Source organism: Tenrec ecaudatus, chromosome 12 (genome assembly GCF_050624435.1).
Source record: "Tenrec ecaudatus isolate mTenEca1 chromosome 12, mTenEca1.hap1, whole genome shotgun sequence".
NCBI classification, from domain to species: Eukaryota; Metazoa; Chordata; class Mammalia; order Afrosoricida; family Tenrecidae; genus Tenrec; species Tenrec ecaudatus.
The window spans coordinates 123,588,565-123,605,955 of NC_134541.1; the positions used below are offsets into that span (position 1 = coordinate 123,588,565).

At 57.3% G+C, this 17,391-nt stretch overlaps 1 protein-coding gene across 2 annotated transcripts in view; it reads right to left on the reverse strand.

Moving 5' to 3' along the window:
- Positions 1–17,391, reverse strand: part of GTF3C1 (general transcription factor IIIC subunit 1) — a 72,627-nt gene that overhangs the window by 26,614 nt on the left and 28,622 nt on the right. The window contains exons 7-19 of one of the 2 annotated variants that reach the window (XM_075564652.1): positions 12,093–12,254; positions 10,826–10,941; positions 9,747–10,032; positions 9,108–9,313; positions 8,446–8,576; positions 6,899–7,052; positions 5,168–5,271; positions 4,187–4,368; positions 2,946–3,194; positions 2,614–2,750; positions 1,639–1,736; positions 1,100–1,196; positions 819–996 (exon numbers count right to left, since the gene is read on the reverse strand). In XM_075564652.1, coding sequence (XP_075420767.1) covers positions 819–996; positions 1,100–1,196; positions 1,639–1,736; positions 2,614–2,750; positions 2,946–3,194; positions 4,187–4,368; positions 5,168–5,271; positions 6,899–7,052; positions 8,446–8,576; positions 9,108–9,313; positions 9,747–10,032; positions 10,826–10,941; positions 12,093–12,254 — 2,100 coding nt within the window. Of the gene's footprint in view, positions 1–818; positions 997–1,099; positions 1,197–1,638; positions 1,737–2,613; positions 2,760–2,945; positions 3,195–4,186; positions 4,369–5,167; positions 5,272–6,898; positions 7,053–8,445; positions 8,577–9,107; positions 9,314–9,746; positions 10,033–10,825; positions 10,942–12,092; positions 12,255–17,391 lie in introns of both variants that reach the window. The other variant, XM_075564651.1, reaches the window with a different exon arrangement.

Genomic DNA, 17,391 nt, shown 5'->3' on the forward strand with positions numbered 1-17,391 from the left:
TGGCGGCAATTCCAACTCTCAGTGACCCTATAGGGCACAACAGAACTTTTCTCCAGGGTTTCCGAGACTGCGAGTCATCTTGGGAGCAGAAAGCCTCATCCTGCTCCCACGGAGAGAGGCTAACCATTGGGGTAGCAGCCCAGTGCCTCGCTAACTCTGCCACCAGGACTCCTTCCACTGAGGGGAGTCGGGCCCAGAAGGACACACATTGCTTCGGCCCTGCTTACATGAGACAGACGGTGATCATGGTTGCTTAACATGGTGAACGTAATGAGCCGTGCACTTCAAATGATTAAAACAGCAATGTTTTTGATAAAAGAAAATCTAAAGCAATAATAAGATTAAAAATACTCCAATGTTGTTTGTTTGTTTGTTCTGCTGTTATTAGAACAGAAAACCACTCTTCACTAAGTCATGTAAGTCCTGCCCTGGAAGGCTCCTCCCCTTTTAGATGTCACCTCAGAAGTCTGGGCATCAGAGAGCATTTCTGACTACTCCATCTCATCTCCTGGGGCCCCACCCTGTTTATCTCCCACCCAGCCTCCTGTTCAACACTCCGTCTTTCTCTGTGGGAAGGGGGGGGGGTTGGTCATGCTCCCATCTGCAGGGTGGAGGACATGACACACAGGAGGGACTCAACCAACATCTCCAGGACAAACCAGGGACTGGAGACAGCTGGGGCTGACCTGTGTGTGGGGCCCACTGCTCTGGACTCAGGGATCACGCCAGGTCTTGGCGGCCCTGGGAAGAGCTGACCCCAAGCTGGCTGGCTCCAGTGTCCTCCAGCCAGAACGCCCCGGGGTCCCAGGAGACGGTACCTAGCGGGGTGTTGAGGCAGACGCACTGCATGTCAAACCAGTAGTTCTCCACGTCCTGCATGGAGTCCAGCACGTAGAGACGCCGTTCGAAGGGCCGGCTGCTGTGGGCCAGGTTGTAATGCGGGTCGCAGATGGTGGTGTCCACAATGACGGCGTTCTTCTTCAGGTAGATAAAGACCTACCAGAGAGGCGCGGGGCAGGGAGCCAGAGTCGGCAACACCGCCATGGGGTTGGCAAGCCGTCACTGACCATCTGGAGGTCTGGCCATGGGAGACTTTTACCTGATCTTTATCCTGAAACTTCTCTGTGGGACCAAACTGCACCAGCCCCATGTAGCAAAGCCTCTGCAGGCTCTCTATGACCGAGAAGACATAGCGCCTGCAAAACACGGGGAGCGGTGGGCTCTAGTCACGCCCAGATCCCCTCTCAGGGCGCCGTGCCTGGGCCGAGGGAGGCGACTACTCCCCACACCCCCACCCCTTCCACCGTGGTTTGGAAGGCTACCTGGCTCGAAGCCCAGCACCAGCCCTCCTCATGCCCAGGGGGCCAGGTCGGCATGAGGTCGGTTTTAGGAGGCAAAGGGCTGGAAAGGAAAGAGCACGCAAACACCTGCAGCCTTGCAGAGAGCCAGCCTATCCTCCCTTGTCGCTGGCCTTCACGGATGAAGGTGCCCGGTGCCCGGAGGGGGGAGGGTGATGGTCTTTTCCACCTGGGAAGCAGTAGCCTTTCTCTGCTGCAGGATCCCCCAGAGACTGGGGGCTAAGGGGCTAGAGGGCGGGTGGCAGGCAACAGGACCCCCATGGCCTGGGCGCCCCCTCACCTCTTGTACAGAAGCTGCTGCCGGATGGACCTGGGAAGAAACCGGATCAGCGTGTGCTTCTTCAGAGGGTCGTTCAGAAAGTCCTCCAGGCCTTCCACCTACGGGGTGAGTTCAGGCTCAGCTCACGCTGAGGCCAGGGCGGGTGCACGAATCATGATCCAGCACCCACCACCATTTCCCCAACAGCTGGCCTGTCAGCCTAATGGGGACAGCTCTGCCCCTAAACCAGTGCCCCCTCCTGTCCAGCCCACCCCACCCTGCAGGGGCAACAGGCAGGGGACCCAGCCTGCCGCTGCTGGGCGTATACATGGTGACATTTCGGCGGGGGAGGCAATGCCCTTATTCATATTTTACATATGAAGAACACTCCTTCCCTTTAGAGCTCATGATTCTCCTGTTCCCCTGATCCTAGGGGAAAAACGGAGGTGCTCTCGCAAAGACCAGCAATAGTGTCCATTCCTAACAGGAAGGGACTTCAAGGTCCCAAGAGAGAGCCAACAGAGGGTACGGATAAGAGGAGCTATAGGAACCGATGTAACTTCAAATTTAAACACGAACGATGTGGAGACATGGCGTCCTGTTTGTGGACAGACAGGTAACAAACAAAAGAACCAATAGGACAGAGTCTCAATTCAGGATTTTTTTTAAAAGAGAGCTCACACACACAACACACACAGGCACACAAGCACAAAGACTAGAAGAAAATGTACAACGGTCAGCAGCGCTTCTTTCTCTGGGCGACGAGAACGAGTTTATCGGACTCCGGAGAGCCACGGCCTCGTCATTCCACCACATGCATCGGTGGGTCCGTCTGCCTACCTGTCTCCTGCCCCGCACCCATCTCATTAACCGGAAGAACAAGTCTTAGTCTTCCCAGGGATGGGTCCTCGACAGACACCTAGCCACCCATCTGTCCACCATCCTAGCCACCCAGGTACTTCCCCTTGACTCTGGGGGCCCCGATGCCTCAAGTACCTTGTAGCAGACTTGCACGATCTGGACGAAGATGGAGAGGGGCAGGCGGAGCAGAATGTCGCTGACGAGGGCCCAGCCGAAGCCAAAGTCTCGGTGGACTGGGATGGGGGGCACGAAGCGCATCCACGAGGATTCTTCTACAAATACTAGGAAAAAGGTCAGCATCAGTCCCGGCAGGGACGTCCTCCATGGACCGCGCCGCCTTCAGGTCCCTCGGGGAGGAGGGGCGCCCGGGCGCCCAGAGGCTCGGGTCTGTCTTTCGGTCGGTGGGCACGAGGCTCAGGGGCAAGTGTTTCTCAGTGGTGCAGCCAGGGCGAGCAAGGGTAGCTGACCTGCCTCTGGGGTGAGCTCCCCTCCGGACTCGAAGGTGGAGCTGTCCTCGTTGTCTCTGGATGGGCCATCGGAGGAGGCCTCTGAGTCATTTGCAGGCTCCGGCTTCCCCGCTCGCCTCTCCCCGTGGAGGCCCGGCTTCTCCATGTTGGGGGGAGGGTGCCCGTAGATCAGGTACCACAGGAACATGTGCACGACCCGCAGGCGGGGCATTTTGGGCAAGAAGCCCAACGAACGTCCCAATCCAGGAACTGAGGCAAGAGGAAGCATGAGAACCCTCAGGGGCAGCAGGGAGCAGACACACACACATGCCCTCCCGCACAGACGGCACTTTTCCGCGGGAGAGGACAGGCGGTGGGACACACTGCCAGAGGGAGAGCTGGTAAGCAGGAAGGCTGAGCAAGGGAGGGAGAGAAAGGCAGGGACGACGGAGAGAGGGCAGGGCAGGCCTCACTGTGAAGGCCCACAGCCCAGGTGGGAGCGGGTCACATGGACACAGATGTCCACGGCGGTGTGAGCTGGGCCAGGCGCTGGTGATGCGCAGAGGGCCTAACACCCACAGGTGCTTGATGGGGGCTGTGCAAAGCCCCCCAAGTCTAGGTTCTGTGAAAGTTAGCTTTGTTCTTGGCAGAGCAGAAAAAGCTCTCCTCTGTGCTCCCCAGGGAGAGGGGACAGGTGTGAGGACAGGAACTCCAGCCACCGGAGGCCCCTTCCCCTCCCTTGTCCTGTCCGGCCAGAGGGCTGCTGGCTCTGTGCAGAACACATGCTCCTGGGCGGTGTCCTCATGCTCACTGTAAATCCCAGAGGGCGAAGGCCGGCCAGGCACACCAATCAATCACCCCTGCAGTCTGGGTCGCACCCAGCCACGGGTTTGACCGAGGTTGGAGGTCCGCGAGCTAGGCCAGCCCTCCTCCGTGTGCCCCCAGGAAGCAGAGCATGGGTGAGCCCCCTCCAGTCAGCCATGGCAGCCCCACCGGGGGCTGGAGCCTAGTGCCCAGCACACTTCCGGGTGGGGCTCTGTGCAGCCTGGGAGGCATTCTGTGGACATCAGCTGAGGCAGCGATGGCGTGACACCCCTCCCCACCCCCCTTGGTCCCTGGGCCCAGGTGGTAGACCACTGGCAGTCAGACCCGACTCTCCTGACTGTAGCCTGGTGCTCCAACGTAGGATGCCAGGCACCGCCCGGGTGCCCACTCCAGCACGGGCACTACAGCAAGCAGGTGGTGTGGGGACAGCCTCTTACCTACGACAGGGTGGTAATCTCTGAGTGGGCCCATGCCCATATTCTCTTCGGGTTTCTTATTCCGCCCGTTGTCGGCTTTAGAGGATGCGCCCGAGTGAGGGTATCCGGACCCACTGGGGCCTTCTTTCCCCTGACTCTCGTCGTCGGCCTCCCCTTGTGACGCCGTAGGCGGGACTTTGATCCTGCAGTTGAAACACCACACGTGGTGGCACCGCGAGAGGAAGGGCAGGGGCTGCGACGGGAACGCGACAAAGCCATCTGGCCCCGGGGTCTCAAACTCAAGGGCTCGGCAGATGATGGAAAGGACACCCAAGATCCGGGTCACCACCCTTCCCTGGGGAGCAGCGGCTACCTTCTGAGACAAGGAGCCCGCGCCGCGGGGTCTGCGGGTATGTCAGTAAACACCAGAAAGGAGGACCTCCCCGTGAGCCCCCACCCGGCTAAGCCCACCAGAAATCCCAGCCACACTGCAGGGCAGCAGAGACCAGGTCCACAGGGCTGTCCATCTTGGTGGAGTGGCGGGCAGCTTTCAACTGCCCACCTAATGGTTGGCAGCCAAGCACTTAACCACTGCACCCCCAGGGCTCCTCACAGGCAGCCCAGTGGAGGGCAAACCACACCGGCTGACAGCTGCAGGCCAGCGCCAGCCCCGCTGGCTTAGCCACAGCCCAGCATGCTCTCCCAAGCCGGGGTTTCCTCTGAGGCCTAGAGGTGGTTTAGGGACTGACCTCGGGACCACCTCAGGGAGGCAGCTGGTCGCACAGGGCCCAAGAGTGGAGCGTGGTGGGGCTCTGTCTACAGGCTCCCCACGGAAAGACTCAAGCATGGGAACAGAAGCCAAGCCTCGATCCTTCTTAGGAGTTAGGGAGAAGGAGGGATCACAAACCCTGTCTCGATGGGGTCGCTGATCTCACACAGCCTGAATAGAGGGCTGTTTTCATAAGGGCCGGAGGAGGGAGACGGCTGGACTCTGCTACTTGCCTGGTCGCTGTGCTGGAGTTGGAGATCCGGAAACGGACCTGCTCGATGGCGCTCTTCACCAGCGGGTCGTTCTGGTCCATGGATGGGTGCACCACCAGCTCTACCTGCAGAGACCAGGGCGTGCAGAGGGCAGGGCCCGAGCTGAGGGGTGGAGCATGTGGTGCCCACCTTTCTCAGTGTTGCCAACAGCTACTAAAGAGCTGGCAGCAGAGACCCTCAAGCGACGGGCTGTAAAGTTCTGCTAGACCCGGGCCCCTCCTCAGAAGGCCGGCAGGCTCCATAGTGACCTTATGAGGCCAGCTTGGTCCCTTGGGCTTGTCTCCTGCCTCGCCAACATTTTTGTGGTTGAGGCTCCGACGAGACACAGTTAGGCAACAACTCTGAGAATGGAAGGGAAACACAGCCTTCCCATCTCCTCGAGCATCCCAGCCTGGCAGGTGGTGTGGTGGGGTGGGGTGGGGCGGGGCGGGGCGGGGCGCAGAGGCACCCGGGGCTGTTGGAGGTTAGCACACGTGCAACCTGCAGCCCTTTCCAGATGGAGAGGTGGGCTCTGCGGCGGGGGCAGGAGGTCCTGACACCAGGCTCCTTTAGATATGAAATCATGTGATCCATCTGCACATGGGTCCCCCTCCCAAGCCCAGCCTGGTGGACACGGAGCCACAAGGAGCTAGAAGACACAGCTGGCAGCGATGCTGCAGCACCCCACCCCCTGCCCATTCCTCAACCAGGAGACTACCCTGCGAGAGGCCTGCAAGTCCCAGAGCCGGCCTCCCTGAGGTCTCTGAAGACCAGCAGGAGCCAACAAGGGTGCTGCTGCCGCTGACAGCTCGGTCTTTTCCTGTCCTCTGATGAGAGAATGGAGCCCTGGGTGCTCAAGGGGACGAGGGGCAAGCTGCCGGGGGACAGTCAGGGCCAAGGGGGCTTCGTCATGGCAGCTTAGAAAGACGGAAGACCCAGGCAGAAATCAAGAGCTGTCAACTCGGAAAATCAGACATAAGGTTGAAGTCTTTCTCTTTTTAAAGTGTTCAGAAATTAAACATTTCTCTAAAAATAAGAGAAGGTGGGAAGGAAGGATAGGAGGGAAAAACAAGGCTTGACTTAGCCAGCTGGTTAGCGAACAGCCCGGCAGAGCGGAGCTCTAGAATGCAGTCAGAAAAAAGGCGAGCAGGTCCACCTGACTGTCCCAGAGAGCCCGCCCCTAGGGTCTCGGAGCCCAGCTGCTCCACTTCCAGGAACTCCGACCCCGAATACGTGTGCCTCGGAGGGAGACGTACTGCTGGGCAATGGCCCTCGGCTGTAACGCTCACGGACAAGGTCGGCCAGCTGACAGAGGCCCGGCCAGGCTTCCCAGGCAGGTCGGCACCATCGTCTCCTCTGGGTTAGATCTCAGATCTGCTCGGAGATGCCTTGGGAGCTCTGTCTCAGATCTTCCACCTTCTACGTGCTGCCTGCCTAACGGGCACCCCGCTCCTTTCTCTCCTGCATCTGCCCTGGGGAGGCGCTCTAAGAGCGACTCTTCCGCTCCCAGCTCCCACACAAAATGGGGAGAGCCCTGGCCCCCGCCAAATTAGGAGGCCTAAGAGAAAATTCCGTGTTTCAGGCCGCAGAGGAACACTGGACTAGAGTAACAGCAGGGGCTGTGTTACCGGGCTGGGCCAGGCCTGGCTAGAGTAGCAGCGGGGGGGTGTTGGGGGGGGGCTGTGTTACCGGGCTGGCCCAGGCCTGGCTCACCTTCTTCTTGATGCCGTCCTGGACGACCGTGGTTCGGAACAGCCTCAGGAGGCCCTCCTCGGACAGGTTCTGCACCAAGCGGACAATGGACTTCTTACAGCACTTGGTAGACACCCCTTCTTGCTTCTCCTGATCCATGATCATTTTCTGGATTCTGCGAAGGCCACAAAATAAGCAGTGGTCAGTATAGCCAGCCTCAACAGGGAAGGCCGTTCTTAACCCAGACAATGGAGCCGGGGTCCAGCTGAGAGCAGGGGGAACTGAAGGGCGAGCTTCTGGAAACATGAGAGCTCCCCATGGGGTGACTTAGCCAGCAGCAGGCAACTGTTCACATCCCGAGTCTGCCAACAGGAACCAGAGGGGCTACAGGGTTTGACTTGTGACCCTGGGAGCAGGGGAAACCAAGCCCCATGATGGAAACCCGTCTGTACGAGTCTCCGATCTGAAGCTTCTGTTGACTCCTCTCCGGAGACAGCTGCCCTACTGGAGTCACATTAATCCTATTCCCAGATCACAGGTGGCAGAGGGCTAGAAAGGACATTAAGAATGACCCGCCAAACTCCAGGGAGCTGACTTTCCGACTGAGCCCTGGGCAGCCCACTGAAAGGGAGGCAGCTAGGACCCACCAATGGCTCCACTGGAGAAGAGCCAGGGACAGCGGTGCCTGTAGAGCCTGCAGCCTTGGAAGCCCAGAGGGGCAGTTCTACTCTGTCATACAGGGCAGCCAGGAGCCCGATCAACCCCACAAACAGTCCAACGCCTCGGTACAAGGGGACAGGTCGGGACAGGACCAGGATCCGTGGCTTGCTTCCCCACTCCTAAGGTTAAGAATTCATGCCCCTTGACTTCGGCCTCAGGTTCCTTCTCCTCCGGTAGCTCTCCAGGAAACCCTGCAGGTGACACCCCATCAGGTGGCGGTACAGACACCTTAGAAAGATCAACTCTGAGCTCAGTGCCTCTACTCTCACCCCAAGGCCAAGCTCTGGTCTCTGTTCGATGCCTCCCAGTGAGATCTTGTTGGAACTCGGGCTCCACAGAGGGCTGGCTTAAAACCCCTGCCTGCGTTTCTTCTGACTCTTCCTACACCCCACGTTTCCAAGGGGAAGGGAAGTGCACACCCCACAGTTTCCTGCTCATTCTCTCCTGGCCTGCTGCTGCTGCGCTGTCCAGCAGTGAGTGACCCTGGAGGCCAGCGCACAACTGCCCCAGAGGCCTTCTGAGCCTAGACCTTTACGGAAGCGAACCGCCATCTCTTTCTCCGGGGGAGCGGTTTAGCGGGCTTGAAGCATGCACCTGTTGGCTAGTGGCCGTGTGCTGAACTGTGCCGGGGCTCCTCCTGGTCCAGTGTACCACGAGTCCTCACTGTCTACGTTTTCCAAATAGCAAGAACAAACGACCCAGGGGCCCACCCAGGGACCCTCTGAGAACTGCCCAGTGGAACGGAGAAGTCAATGGTGCTCCCTCACTTCTGTGGACTTTGGGCGGGGGAGGGGAGACGACACAGGGGTTCACACGGATTGTGAACACCGACCAGACAGACTGCTTACGTGAACAAGCTCTCGATTAAGCGGAGGTTGGTGACAGCCTCGATGATCAGATTCCTGCGCTTCAGCAGGCGGTAGGTTTCGTGGGGCTTGTCTTGGCTCTGCTTCCCGGACTTCTGCGAACTGCTGCTCTCCTGCAACAGAAACCACCTGCCTAAGGACGCGCTGGCTGCGCCGGTGAGGCGCTAACAGATTGCCCTTTAACACCCGGACCCACCAGTGTCCCCTGGCACGCACGCACTCACCCACCAGTGCTGCTTCCACTCTAGCTATGGTTCCCTTCTTTCATGGCAAACCACGCTGGCACTCTGGGCCCATCACCCTTTGTGGTGGGAGGCTCTCCCATGCCCTGCAGACTGTTGACCAGCACCCCTGACCTCCACCCCCATGACCTGTGACAATCAAACGTATCTCCAGGCACTGGGGATGGCAGCAGGTTGGCACAGCCCGAGCCCCACTGGTCTAATGCAGCGATGCGCATTTTCTCTTCAGGAAATCTTACTGAAGGGTGAGCTGGCGGGTGATGGTATCCTGCCACGGCCACGGTACGGCCTGCATGGACACTTCCAGTGGGCAGCCCACTGTGCCCGGCCCACAGCATGAGCAAGGCAGCAGGATTGTGATTCTTGGGAGCAGAGATGTCCACTCCCGCTGCCAGCACTGACCTTTGGGTTTTCCAGCCTGACTTCCTCAATCACGGCTTCCTCACTGTCCTCCTCCAGGTGGTGGGCGCCATAGGGCACATTGCCGTCCGAGAAGCCACTGGTGTCCAGCAGACTGTCCCCGGCACCTGAATTCCAGCAGCCTTTCTCCTCAGCCGCTCCGGAGGAGCCAGATGGCTGCTTCTTCAGGGTTAGGGCCTTCCAGCCACCTGTAAGGAGGTGGGAGGAGGTGTAAACTCCAGCCACCTCGGGGGGCCGGGAGGGGACCTGCATGCTCAGCCCCGACCAGACGCCTGGAGAGCAGACCCTCGGATGGCTCCATCAGAGCCACTGTAAAGACCAGAACAGGGGACCAGGGGAGGGTAACAGGCCAGCCTCTTAGCTGGAGATGGGAGCCACAACCTTGTCACCAGCACCACCCTCTGTGCCTGATCCAAAGCAAAAAAGGTCTCTGGAGGATGGACTGAGGGGCTCTTAGTGGACATGGTCATCTCTTAAAAGTTAGGATTCTCTGGTGCATGTGCCCCCTCCCCCCGAGAACAGCCCCAAGGAGACACTCAGTGCCTCCTGCACAGAGCACACTGGGGCAAGGGCAGATCCTGGCCCACCACCCCACCCACCCCCGGCCCCAACACTCCCTACCCTTGGCTGGGGTGGAATGGTGAGCCCGGTCGCCTGACGCCCCTTTGCCCTTCCTCTTCCTTCTGCTGCTCCGGGTGCGCTCCTCCTCGCTGTCCGACTCGGACAGGAAGGTGTCTTCCCCCTCGGGCGGAAGGGACTCCTCTTGCACGGTGGCCAAGCTCACAGTGGTCAGGAGCTCCCCCCGCGCTTTCTCCCGCTCGTACTGCCGGCTGAGATCGCTCTCTTCGGCGAAAACACAGGAGATGTACTTGGTGGTCCGCTGGCGACCTTCATCTTCCATGAACCCCTGGGGAATTGAGATGCGCCGAGCAAGGGCATTAGACCAACAGGCATTCCAGGGCTGTGGCGAGTGTCCTGTCTGTCCCTGCCCACACCCTCAGACCCAGGGCCAATAAACATCTTCTAAACCCCAGTGCCTGGCCCAGAAGGCGGCCCCTGGAAAAGGACCCCGAGTGGTGCCTGTGACCCCATAGATGGTGGTCACCGGCTCCGGTGATCTTGGAGCAGCCCAGGCCTCCACATGAGAGAAATTGTCACCATCTTCTCTGTGCCCACCACAGGCAGGGATGGGGCGAAGCCGTCATCAAACCAAGCCCAGGGCTGCGGAGCTCATTACAACTCACAGTGACCCTGGGTGGGACGGAGCAGAACTCCTGTAAGAAAAGCCTTTTCGTAAGGAAACTCTGGTGGCGGAGTGGTTCCTCCTGGGCTGCCAAACACAAGGTCAGCAGTTTGAAACTCCCAGCCTCTCCTCGGGAGAAAAACGAGGCTTGCTCCTCCAGCCAAGTTACGGTCTTGGAAGCCCAGGGGCGGGTCTGCTCTGCACTATGGAGTGGCGGAGTCGGCATGGACTCGAGGGCGGGGAGTTGGGTCCTGGCCCCGTTTCCACGGCACGGCGTGTACCAGGGGCCCTCTGCTGGCGGGACTTGAGCAGAAAGGGGCTCTGGGTGCTGCCACGTCCTCGTGACACACGCATCTCATTCCACGAAAAGTAAAACCAAACCGAAAGCACGGGGCGTGCGTGATGCCGCGGTCAGCCAGCCCGCGAGCTGCACCGTGACAGGTGCCGGGACGATTACCTTAACAATCTTGAATCTCTGAAGAAGACGACACAGCATTCTTGCTTCCAGTTTCCCCACATTCATGGCCACTCGGATTTCAGCTTGGGAAATTCCTTTAGTGCCTCTGCGCTCAACTGCACCAGAGAAAACACGTGAGCCCCAGCCGTGGCAAAGGAGCTGCCACCCCCAGCCCGACCCGCCTTTCAAAGCAGACATTTCAGCACACGGGATCAGCAGAACAGGGCACCGTCTCTCAACCCCACTCTGGCAAGGACCTTGGAAGTAGGCCTGCCTCCTCTCCGACTTCTCCACAGCGAGCCCCTAACGGGCAGGCGACTGACTCCCTGCTGATCTATCAAACTCCAGCAACATCGCGCTGTCTGGCAGCAGGACATGAGTTCATGCACATACATGTTTTTCAGACACCTGCAATCGACCCTTTTAAAGCGCACTGGGGTAATTTTTAATGAACAAGTGTTTTCAGCATGTGTTTTCCGTGCCCTCGTCTCTCTGCGTGGGCCTCAGAAGCATCGTGAACACCAGGCACTGGATGCCCTGGAACAGGCTCCGGGCCTCTGACTGGCCTGATGCCACTGCTCGGCTCTGGTACCGCCTGTATTGCTAGGCACCTGAGCGTGGGGACCTTAAGAAGAAGCCTGGCTGGGGGGCCTGAGGGAAATCCCACCAGGAAAGCACATGAACTGAGCACTAGTCTCGGTGGACACGGCAGGCACGCAAAAAACAACACTGAGGTGAAGAGGCCGACTGTGTGGCAACAAGCCACGATGGGGCGTGGAGGGCTGAGGCCGGGTGGTAAAGCTGCCCCAGGGCCCTCCCAGTGGGCAGCCCCCGTTCAAGAGGGTGGCTTCCTATCTGCCGTGGATGGGTCTCCGTGGCCACCCCATTCCATGGAGCTGAGGTTCCCGGCATGCAGAGCCCTGGGCACAGGTTGCAAGGTGAGGAATGGCAGGGGCAAAGGGGGTGGGTGGCTCTCACAGCTTCACATTCCAACGCCAAGAGCCAAGTTTTCTGAGCGCAGGCGATGTGCCAGGCACCCCCCCTCCAAGTGCTAGCATGGGCACACCCCCACTTCACATAAGAGGAAGCGGAGGCTGAGCACCCTCCCTCCAGGAGTGAAGCCAGTCTCCACACTCAGCCCTCTCCAGGGCGCCATCCCGCCTCCCCTCCACAGCGGGGCCTGCCCTGGAGAGGGGGGGGTCAGACCCTCCCCGACCACGGCACTCAGGCAGGCCACATGGGGGGCAGGCGTGAGCCCAGGACGTACTTAGCTCGTAGGTCTGCGTGAGCATGTCCCGCTCGAACACGATGTCCACGGGAGGCACGGCCTTGGAGAAGACCTCCTCGTCGTCATCCTCGTCCTGGTCGTCTTCGTAGCGCCGCTTAAACTCCTTCAGCAGCTTGAGGCACCGCACCATGACATCAGTCCCTGGAACACATGCGCATGGGGGCAGCCATGAGCGAGAAGCGCCCGGCCTGGGAGCGGGCCGGGACGCAGCCGGGACCACAGCCGACAGCTCAGAAAAGCCCTGGAGAAACCTCACCGGGCAGGCCGGAATGTTTCAAAGCGCACACTGTGGGGACCAGGCTCAACATCTGACTCCTTAACTGTGCTTTGATTTTTTTTTTTTAGAACTGCGGTTCAAGTGAGAGTTTACAGAGCATACTCACTTTTCAGTCAATCATTTATTATTCTTTTTAAACATTTTATTAGGGGCTCATACAACTCTTATCACAATCCATACATACATCACTTGTGTAAAGCACATCTGTACATTCTTTGCCCTCATCATTTTCAAAGCTTTTGCTCTCCACCTAAGCCTTGGCATCAGGTCCTCTTTTTTTCCCCCTTCCTCCCTCTGCTCCCCCCTCCCTCATGAGCCCTTGATAATTTATAAATTATTAATTTGTCATATCTTGCACTGTCCGACGTCTACCTTCACCCCCTTTTCTGTTTCCATCCCCCAGGGAGGAGGTCACATGTAGATCCTTGTAATCGGTTCCCTCTTTCCAACCCACTCACCCTCCACCCTCCCAGCATCTCCCCTCACACCCCTGGTCCTGAAGGTATCATCCACCCTGGATTCCCTGTGCCTCCAGCTCCTATCTGCACCAGTGTACAACCTCTGCTCTACCCAGACTTGCAAGGTAGAATTCGGCTCACGGTAGTGGAGGGGAGGAAGCATTTAGGAACTGGAGGAAAGCTGTATTCTTCATGGGTGTTACATCGCACCGTCAGTCACCCGTGTACACAGTTTTGTAACATTAGTTGCAATTCCCGCAGTGCAACAGCACTTCCTGTTTTCCCTGGGTGCCTCCAGTCCATCTGGCCCTCCTTCCTGGCCTGTCCTGCCTTGTCTGCTTGTCTGGTGGACTGACCCCAGGCAGGGAGCACAGTCCTGGCGAGTGTGACTGTTCACAAGTCACAGGCCTGACCCCGGGAGGGCGGGTTCAGCGACAGCTTCAAAGGGTATCTAAGGGCCACGCTCTCAGACCATTTAAGTCTGGTCTTTCTAATGGGGTTGCCATTTCTTGTACATCCCCCCCGTTCTGTACAGGACCTTCAGTGATCCCGATCAGAGCAATTGGTGGTGTGTGCGGGGGGGCGGGGGGGAGCAACAGGGCACCATCCAGTTCTCGGGGTCTGTGGTTCGAGTGGCTCACTCGTCTTTTGGGGGAGTTCTTTCTTTGAATCTCCATCTTCCACGCTTGTCAGGTGCAATACCTCAGTGACCCAAGAAATGCACATGACAGGAGCCACGAGTTCTGCTAATAAGCAGCAGGCTTTCCTGCTGGAGGCCCAGATAAGAGGAGCAGGGCGCAGGCCTCACGTTCCTCACGGCCTCAGGCAGCGGGCAGCAGGCGGCAGGACAGAGGTATTTACTGAAGAAAAGGAAGCGTTGTTTTTCTGCGATACTGGCAGCTGGTAATGAATTCCGTAACCCTTCGACAGCATTTTAAAAGCCCAAGTAGTGATCACACCCTAAAGCAGCAGTTCTCAACCTGTGGGTCGCAACCCCCTTAGGGATCGAACAACCCTTTCACAGGGGTCGCTTAAGATTATCGGAAAGCACATAAATATGTCACAACTTATAATCATATTGTTTTGTGATTCATCACTATGCTTTAATTATGTTCAATTTGTAACAGTGAAAATACATCCTGCCTATCAGATACTTAACATGACGACTGATTCACAACAGTAGCAAAATTAGCTATGAAGTGGCAACGAACATAATGTGATGGTTGGGGGTCATCACCACCCGAGGGAGGACCTGTATGAAAGGCTCTCGGCATGAGGAAGGCTGAGACCCACTGCCCTACAGGGTGACTGCGAGAGCGTGGCTTTAGCCGAGGACAATCATCTACGACGACGAGGCAAACCACTCGTGCCAGCCTTCTTGCTCACACTGCTCTCCGGAGCCCTGCTCTACAGACCAGGACGGGCTAAGCAGGCCCGTCAGGAGAGAGCCTTCATGCCGCCCCTCCCTGCAACCGACGGAGGCAAGAGAGGGAAAAGAGAAACCAGCCGGCAGAGAGGACCCGAGTCAGAAGTGTGTGCATCTAGGGCTGGGGGGAGGAGGGGGTGTGTGGCAGGACCACCACCACCAGCCCCGCCTGCAGAGCCACAGGCAGTCCATCAGAGCCCACGGCTACAGCCACTACGCCCAGGCACCCCGTGGTAGTTCCCAGTATGGTGGACAGATCAGAATGACAGAAATTCTCTTTTGCCGCCCCGCTTCCCCAAGGTGCCACTTCCACCCAAGAGCAACCACAAATTGCTACAACAAAACAATATAATTTCCCCAGTTCCTTCCTTTGTTATGCCTAAAGGCAGGCCCACAGACTCTAATTTTTCTTTCTAATTGTGCAGAGGTATTGGAAATAATCCACATGGGGGCCTAATAAGGTTTAGGAAATGGGATACACAGTCTTGGTCTAGCGTTTCAGGCTCATCATGAAATACTCAGTTTCCACAGCACCTCCGTGTCTGGATCGCCACGGGTCTGAAAGGGAGGCGGAGGGACGGAAAGAGGGGCCTTGGGGTAAACCGCTGGGCTCACGGTGACCGCAGCCCCTTTCTGCAGGGCTCTGGGCCTGTACTGTGCCCGACAGAAGGTGCTCCCGCCACGCCAAACCCTCACAGCCACCCCGGCATCACAGGCTCCAGTTCTGCACCCCCACACCAGCGATCCAGATGATCTGCCACTTTACGTGGCCCAGAGTTCCCTTGCTGCCAGGCTGGTTACCCGGTAAGGCCACCCACGTGCTTGCAAGTTCCCTGTGACAGGTCACCAGATTAGGAGTACAGTGGGTGGTCCCCCAAATGCTCACCCAAATGAAAGCCAACTGGCCCTGCCACAACGAAGGGGCTGGAAAGAAATCAGCACACTAATTATCCACCTACAAAATTCAGAGCTGGGCATGGGCATACCGGGCCACCTATGTATGCCCAGGTGGAAGCCAACCTGAGCACACCCACCTTAAACTCAGCCAGTAAGATCGGCCAATACCCTCCAGGACACCTACCGAGCCAGCGGGGACAGGAGGGGACAAAGAGCACACTGGGAGCAAGCCACTCTCTTGTTCGAGTGCTCTCTTGCAGGCTGGAGGCACACACACGCCCCGTACCCTCTCAGGGGTCCCCTCGCTTGGTTTTGCGCTCCTGTTCCCGCATTCTTTTCACGTGGTTTTTCGTGCACCCCTGCAGTGGCCGCCTGCAGTCACAAACCCCGCTCGGTCCCCACACGGCCTGTATACTTCCCAGAGATCGTGTGGACCTTTTGAAACTGTTAAACGTAAACTCCTCTTTCCTTCACAAAATTAGTTGGATTGACACGCGTGCTTCTGCTGTGCGAATTCTTTCAGCGTTGAGAAGCAAGAACCACGGTAAACCGCCCCAGAAACCTAACACCCACCTTGCCTGGGGGATCTTGTCAGTCAAGGAGCATGGCTTCTTGCTTCCCCAAAGCAACTGCATGGAAGGGAGGAGCTCACCGGCCGCCTCTCACCACAAGCCAACTGACATCTCATTTTCCAGAATTCTCCCCAGCCCTAACCCCCACTCCCCTTCCATGTATGACCAGCATGCCCGGTCCAAATCACAGGCCTGTTTTTGCTCAAAGATGGAGGAAGCTCCCCTGCCCTCCTGGGGCGGAGCAGCAGAGGGGACAGAAACCCCCCCCCCTCCCGCCCCAGTGGCTGCACAGGTGAGTTGATTCAGGCTGAGGCTTGGCCCTCTGGTGCCCAGTTGCCTCAGCAGAGCACTTCCTCCAGCCCAAGGTTTCCACCTGGCTTTCCTTGTTTTTATCATGTCAAGCATCCGAGACTGTGAAAACACTCATCTTTGGACCAACACACACAACACTATGATAAACGGAGGAAAGACTGATTTCATTTCACTGGGACCCACAATCAACACCATGGAAGCAGCAGTGAAGAAATCAAATGATGTTTTGTAATTCTGCTGTCAATGACCTCTTTTAAGCCATGTCACTCTGAGGACAAAGGTGAGCCGTGACCCAAGTCAAGGTATTTTCAATGGGCACATCATATGCATGTGAATGCTGGACAACGTACAAGAAGGACAGGAAGAATGTGAATTAGGATGTTGCAATGATGACAATTGAAAGTACTGTGGGCTGCCTGAAGGACTAACAAATCAGTCTCTGAAGAAGTACAATCAAAGAAGCACTCCAGCCTGTGTGACCAGGAGATGTGGAAGGGATCAGGCATCAGGCATCAAAGAACAAAAAATCCTATCATGGTGTGCTCACCTTCCTCATACGATCACTGAAGACAAACGGGTGCATAAGCAAAGGTGGTGAAGAAAGCTGATGGTGCCCAGCTATCAAAAAATATAGCGTCTGGGGTCTGAAAGGCTTGAAGGTAAACAAGTGGCCATCTAACTCAGAAGCAACAAAGCCCACATGGAAGAAGCACACCAGCCTGTGCGATCACAAGGTGTGGATAGGATCAGGTATCAGGCATCATCAGAACAAAAAATCTTATCATTGTGAAGGAGCGGGAGTGCAGCTGGGGACCCAAAGCCCATCTGTAGGCAACTGAACATCCCCTTACAGAAAGGTCACAGGGAGATGAGCCAGCCAGGGTGCAGTGTAGCAACAATGAAAATACAACTTTCCTCTAGTTCTTAAATGCTTCCTCTCCCTCCCCCCACCAGCCCCACACACTATCATGATCCCAATTCTACCTTACAAATCTGGCTAGACCAGAGGATGTACACTGGTACAGATAGGAACTGGAAACACAGGGAATCCAGGATGGATGATTACTTCAGGGCCAGTGGTGAGAGTGGCGATACCCAGAGGGTGGAGGGAAGGTGGGGTAGAAAGGGGGAGCTGATTATAAGGATGTACATATAACTACCTCCCTGGGGGATGGACAACAGAAAAGTGGGTGAAGGGAGACATTGGGCATAAGATATGACAAAATCATAATTGATAAATTATCAAGGGAGGGAGGGGAAAAAGAAGCTGATACCAAGGACTCAAGTGAAAGCAAATTATTTGAGAATGATGAGGGCAACAGATATACAAATGTGC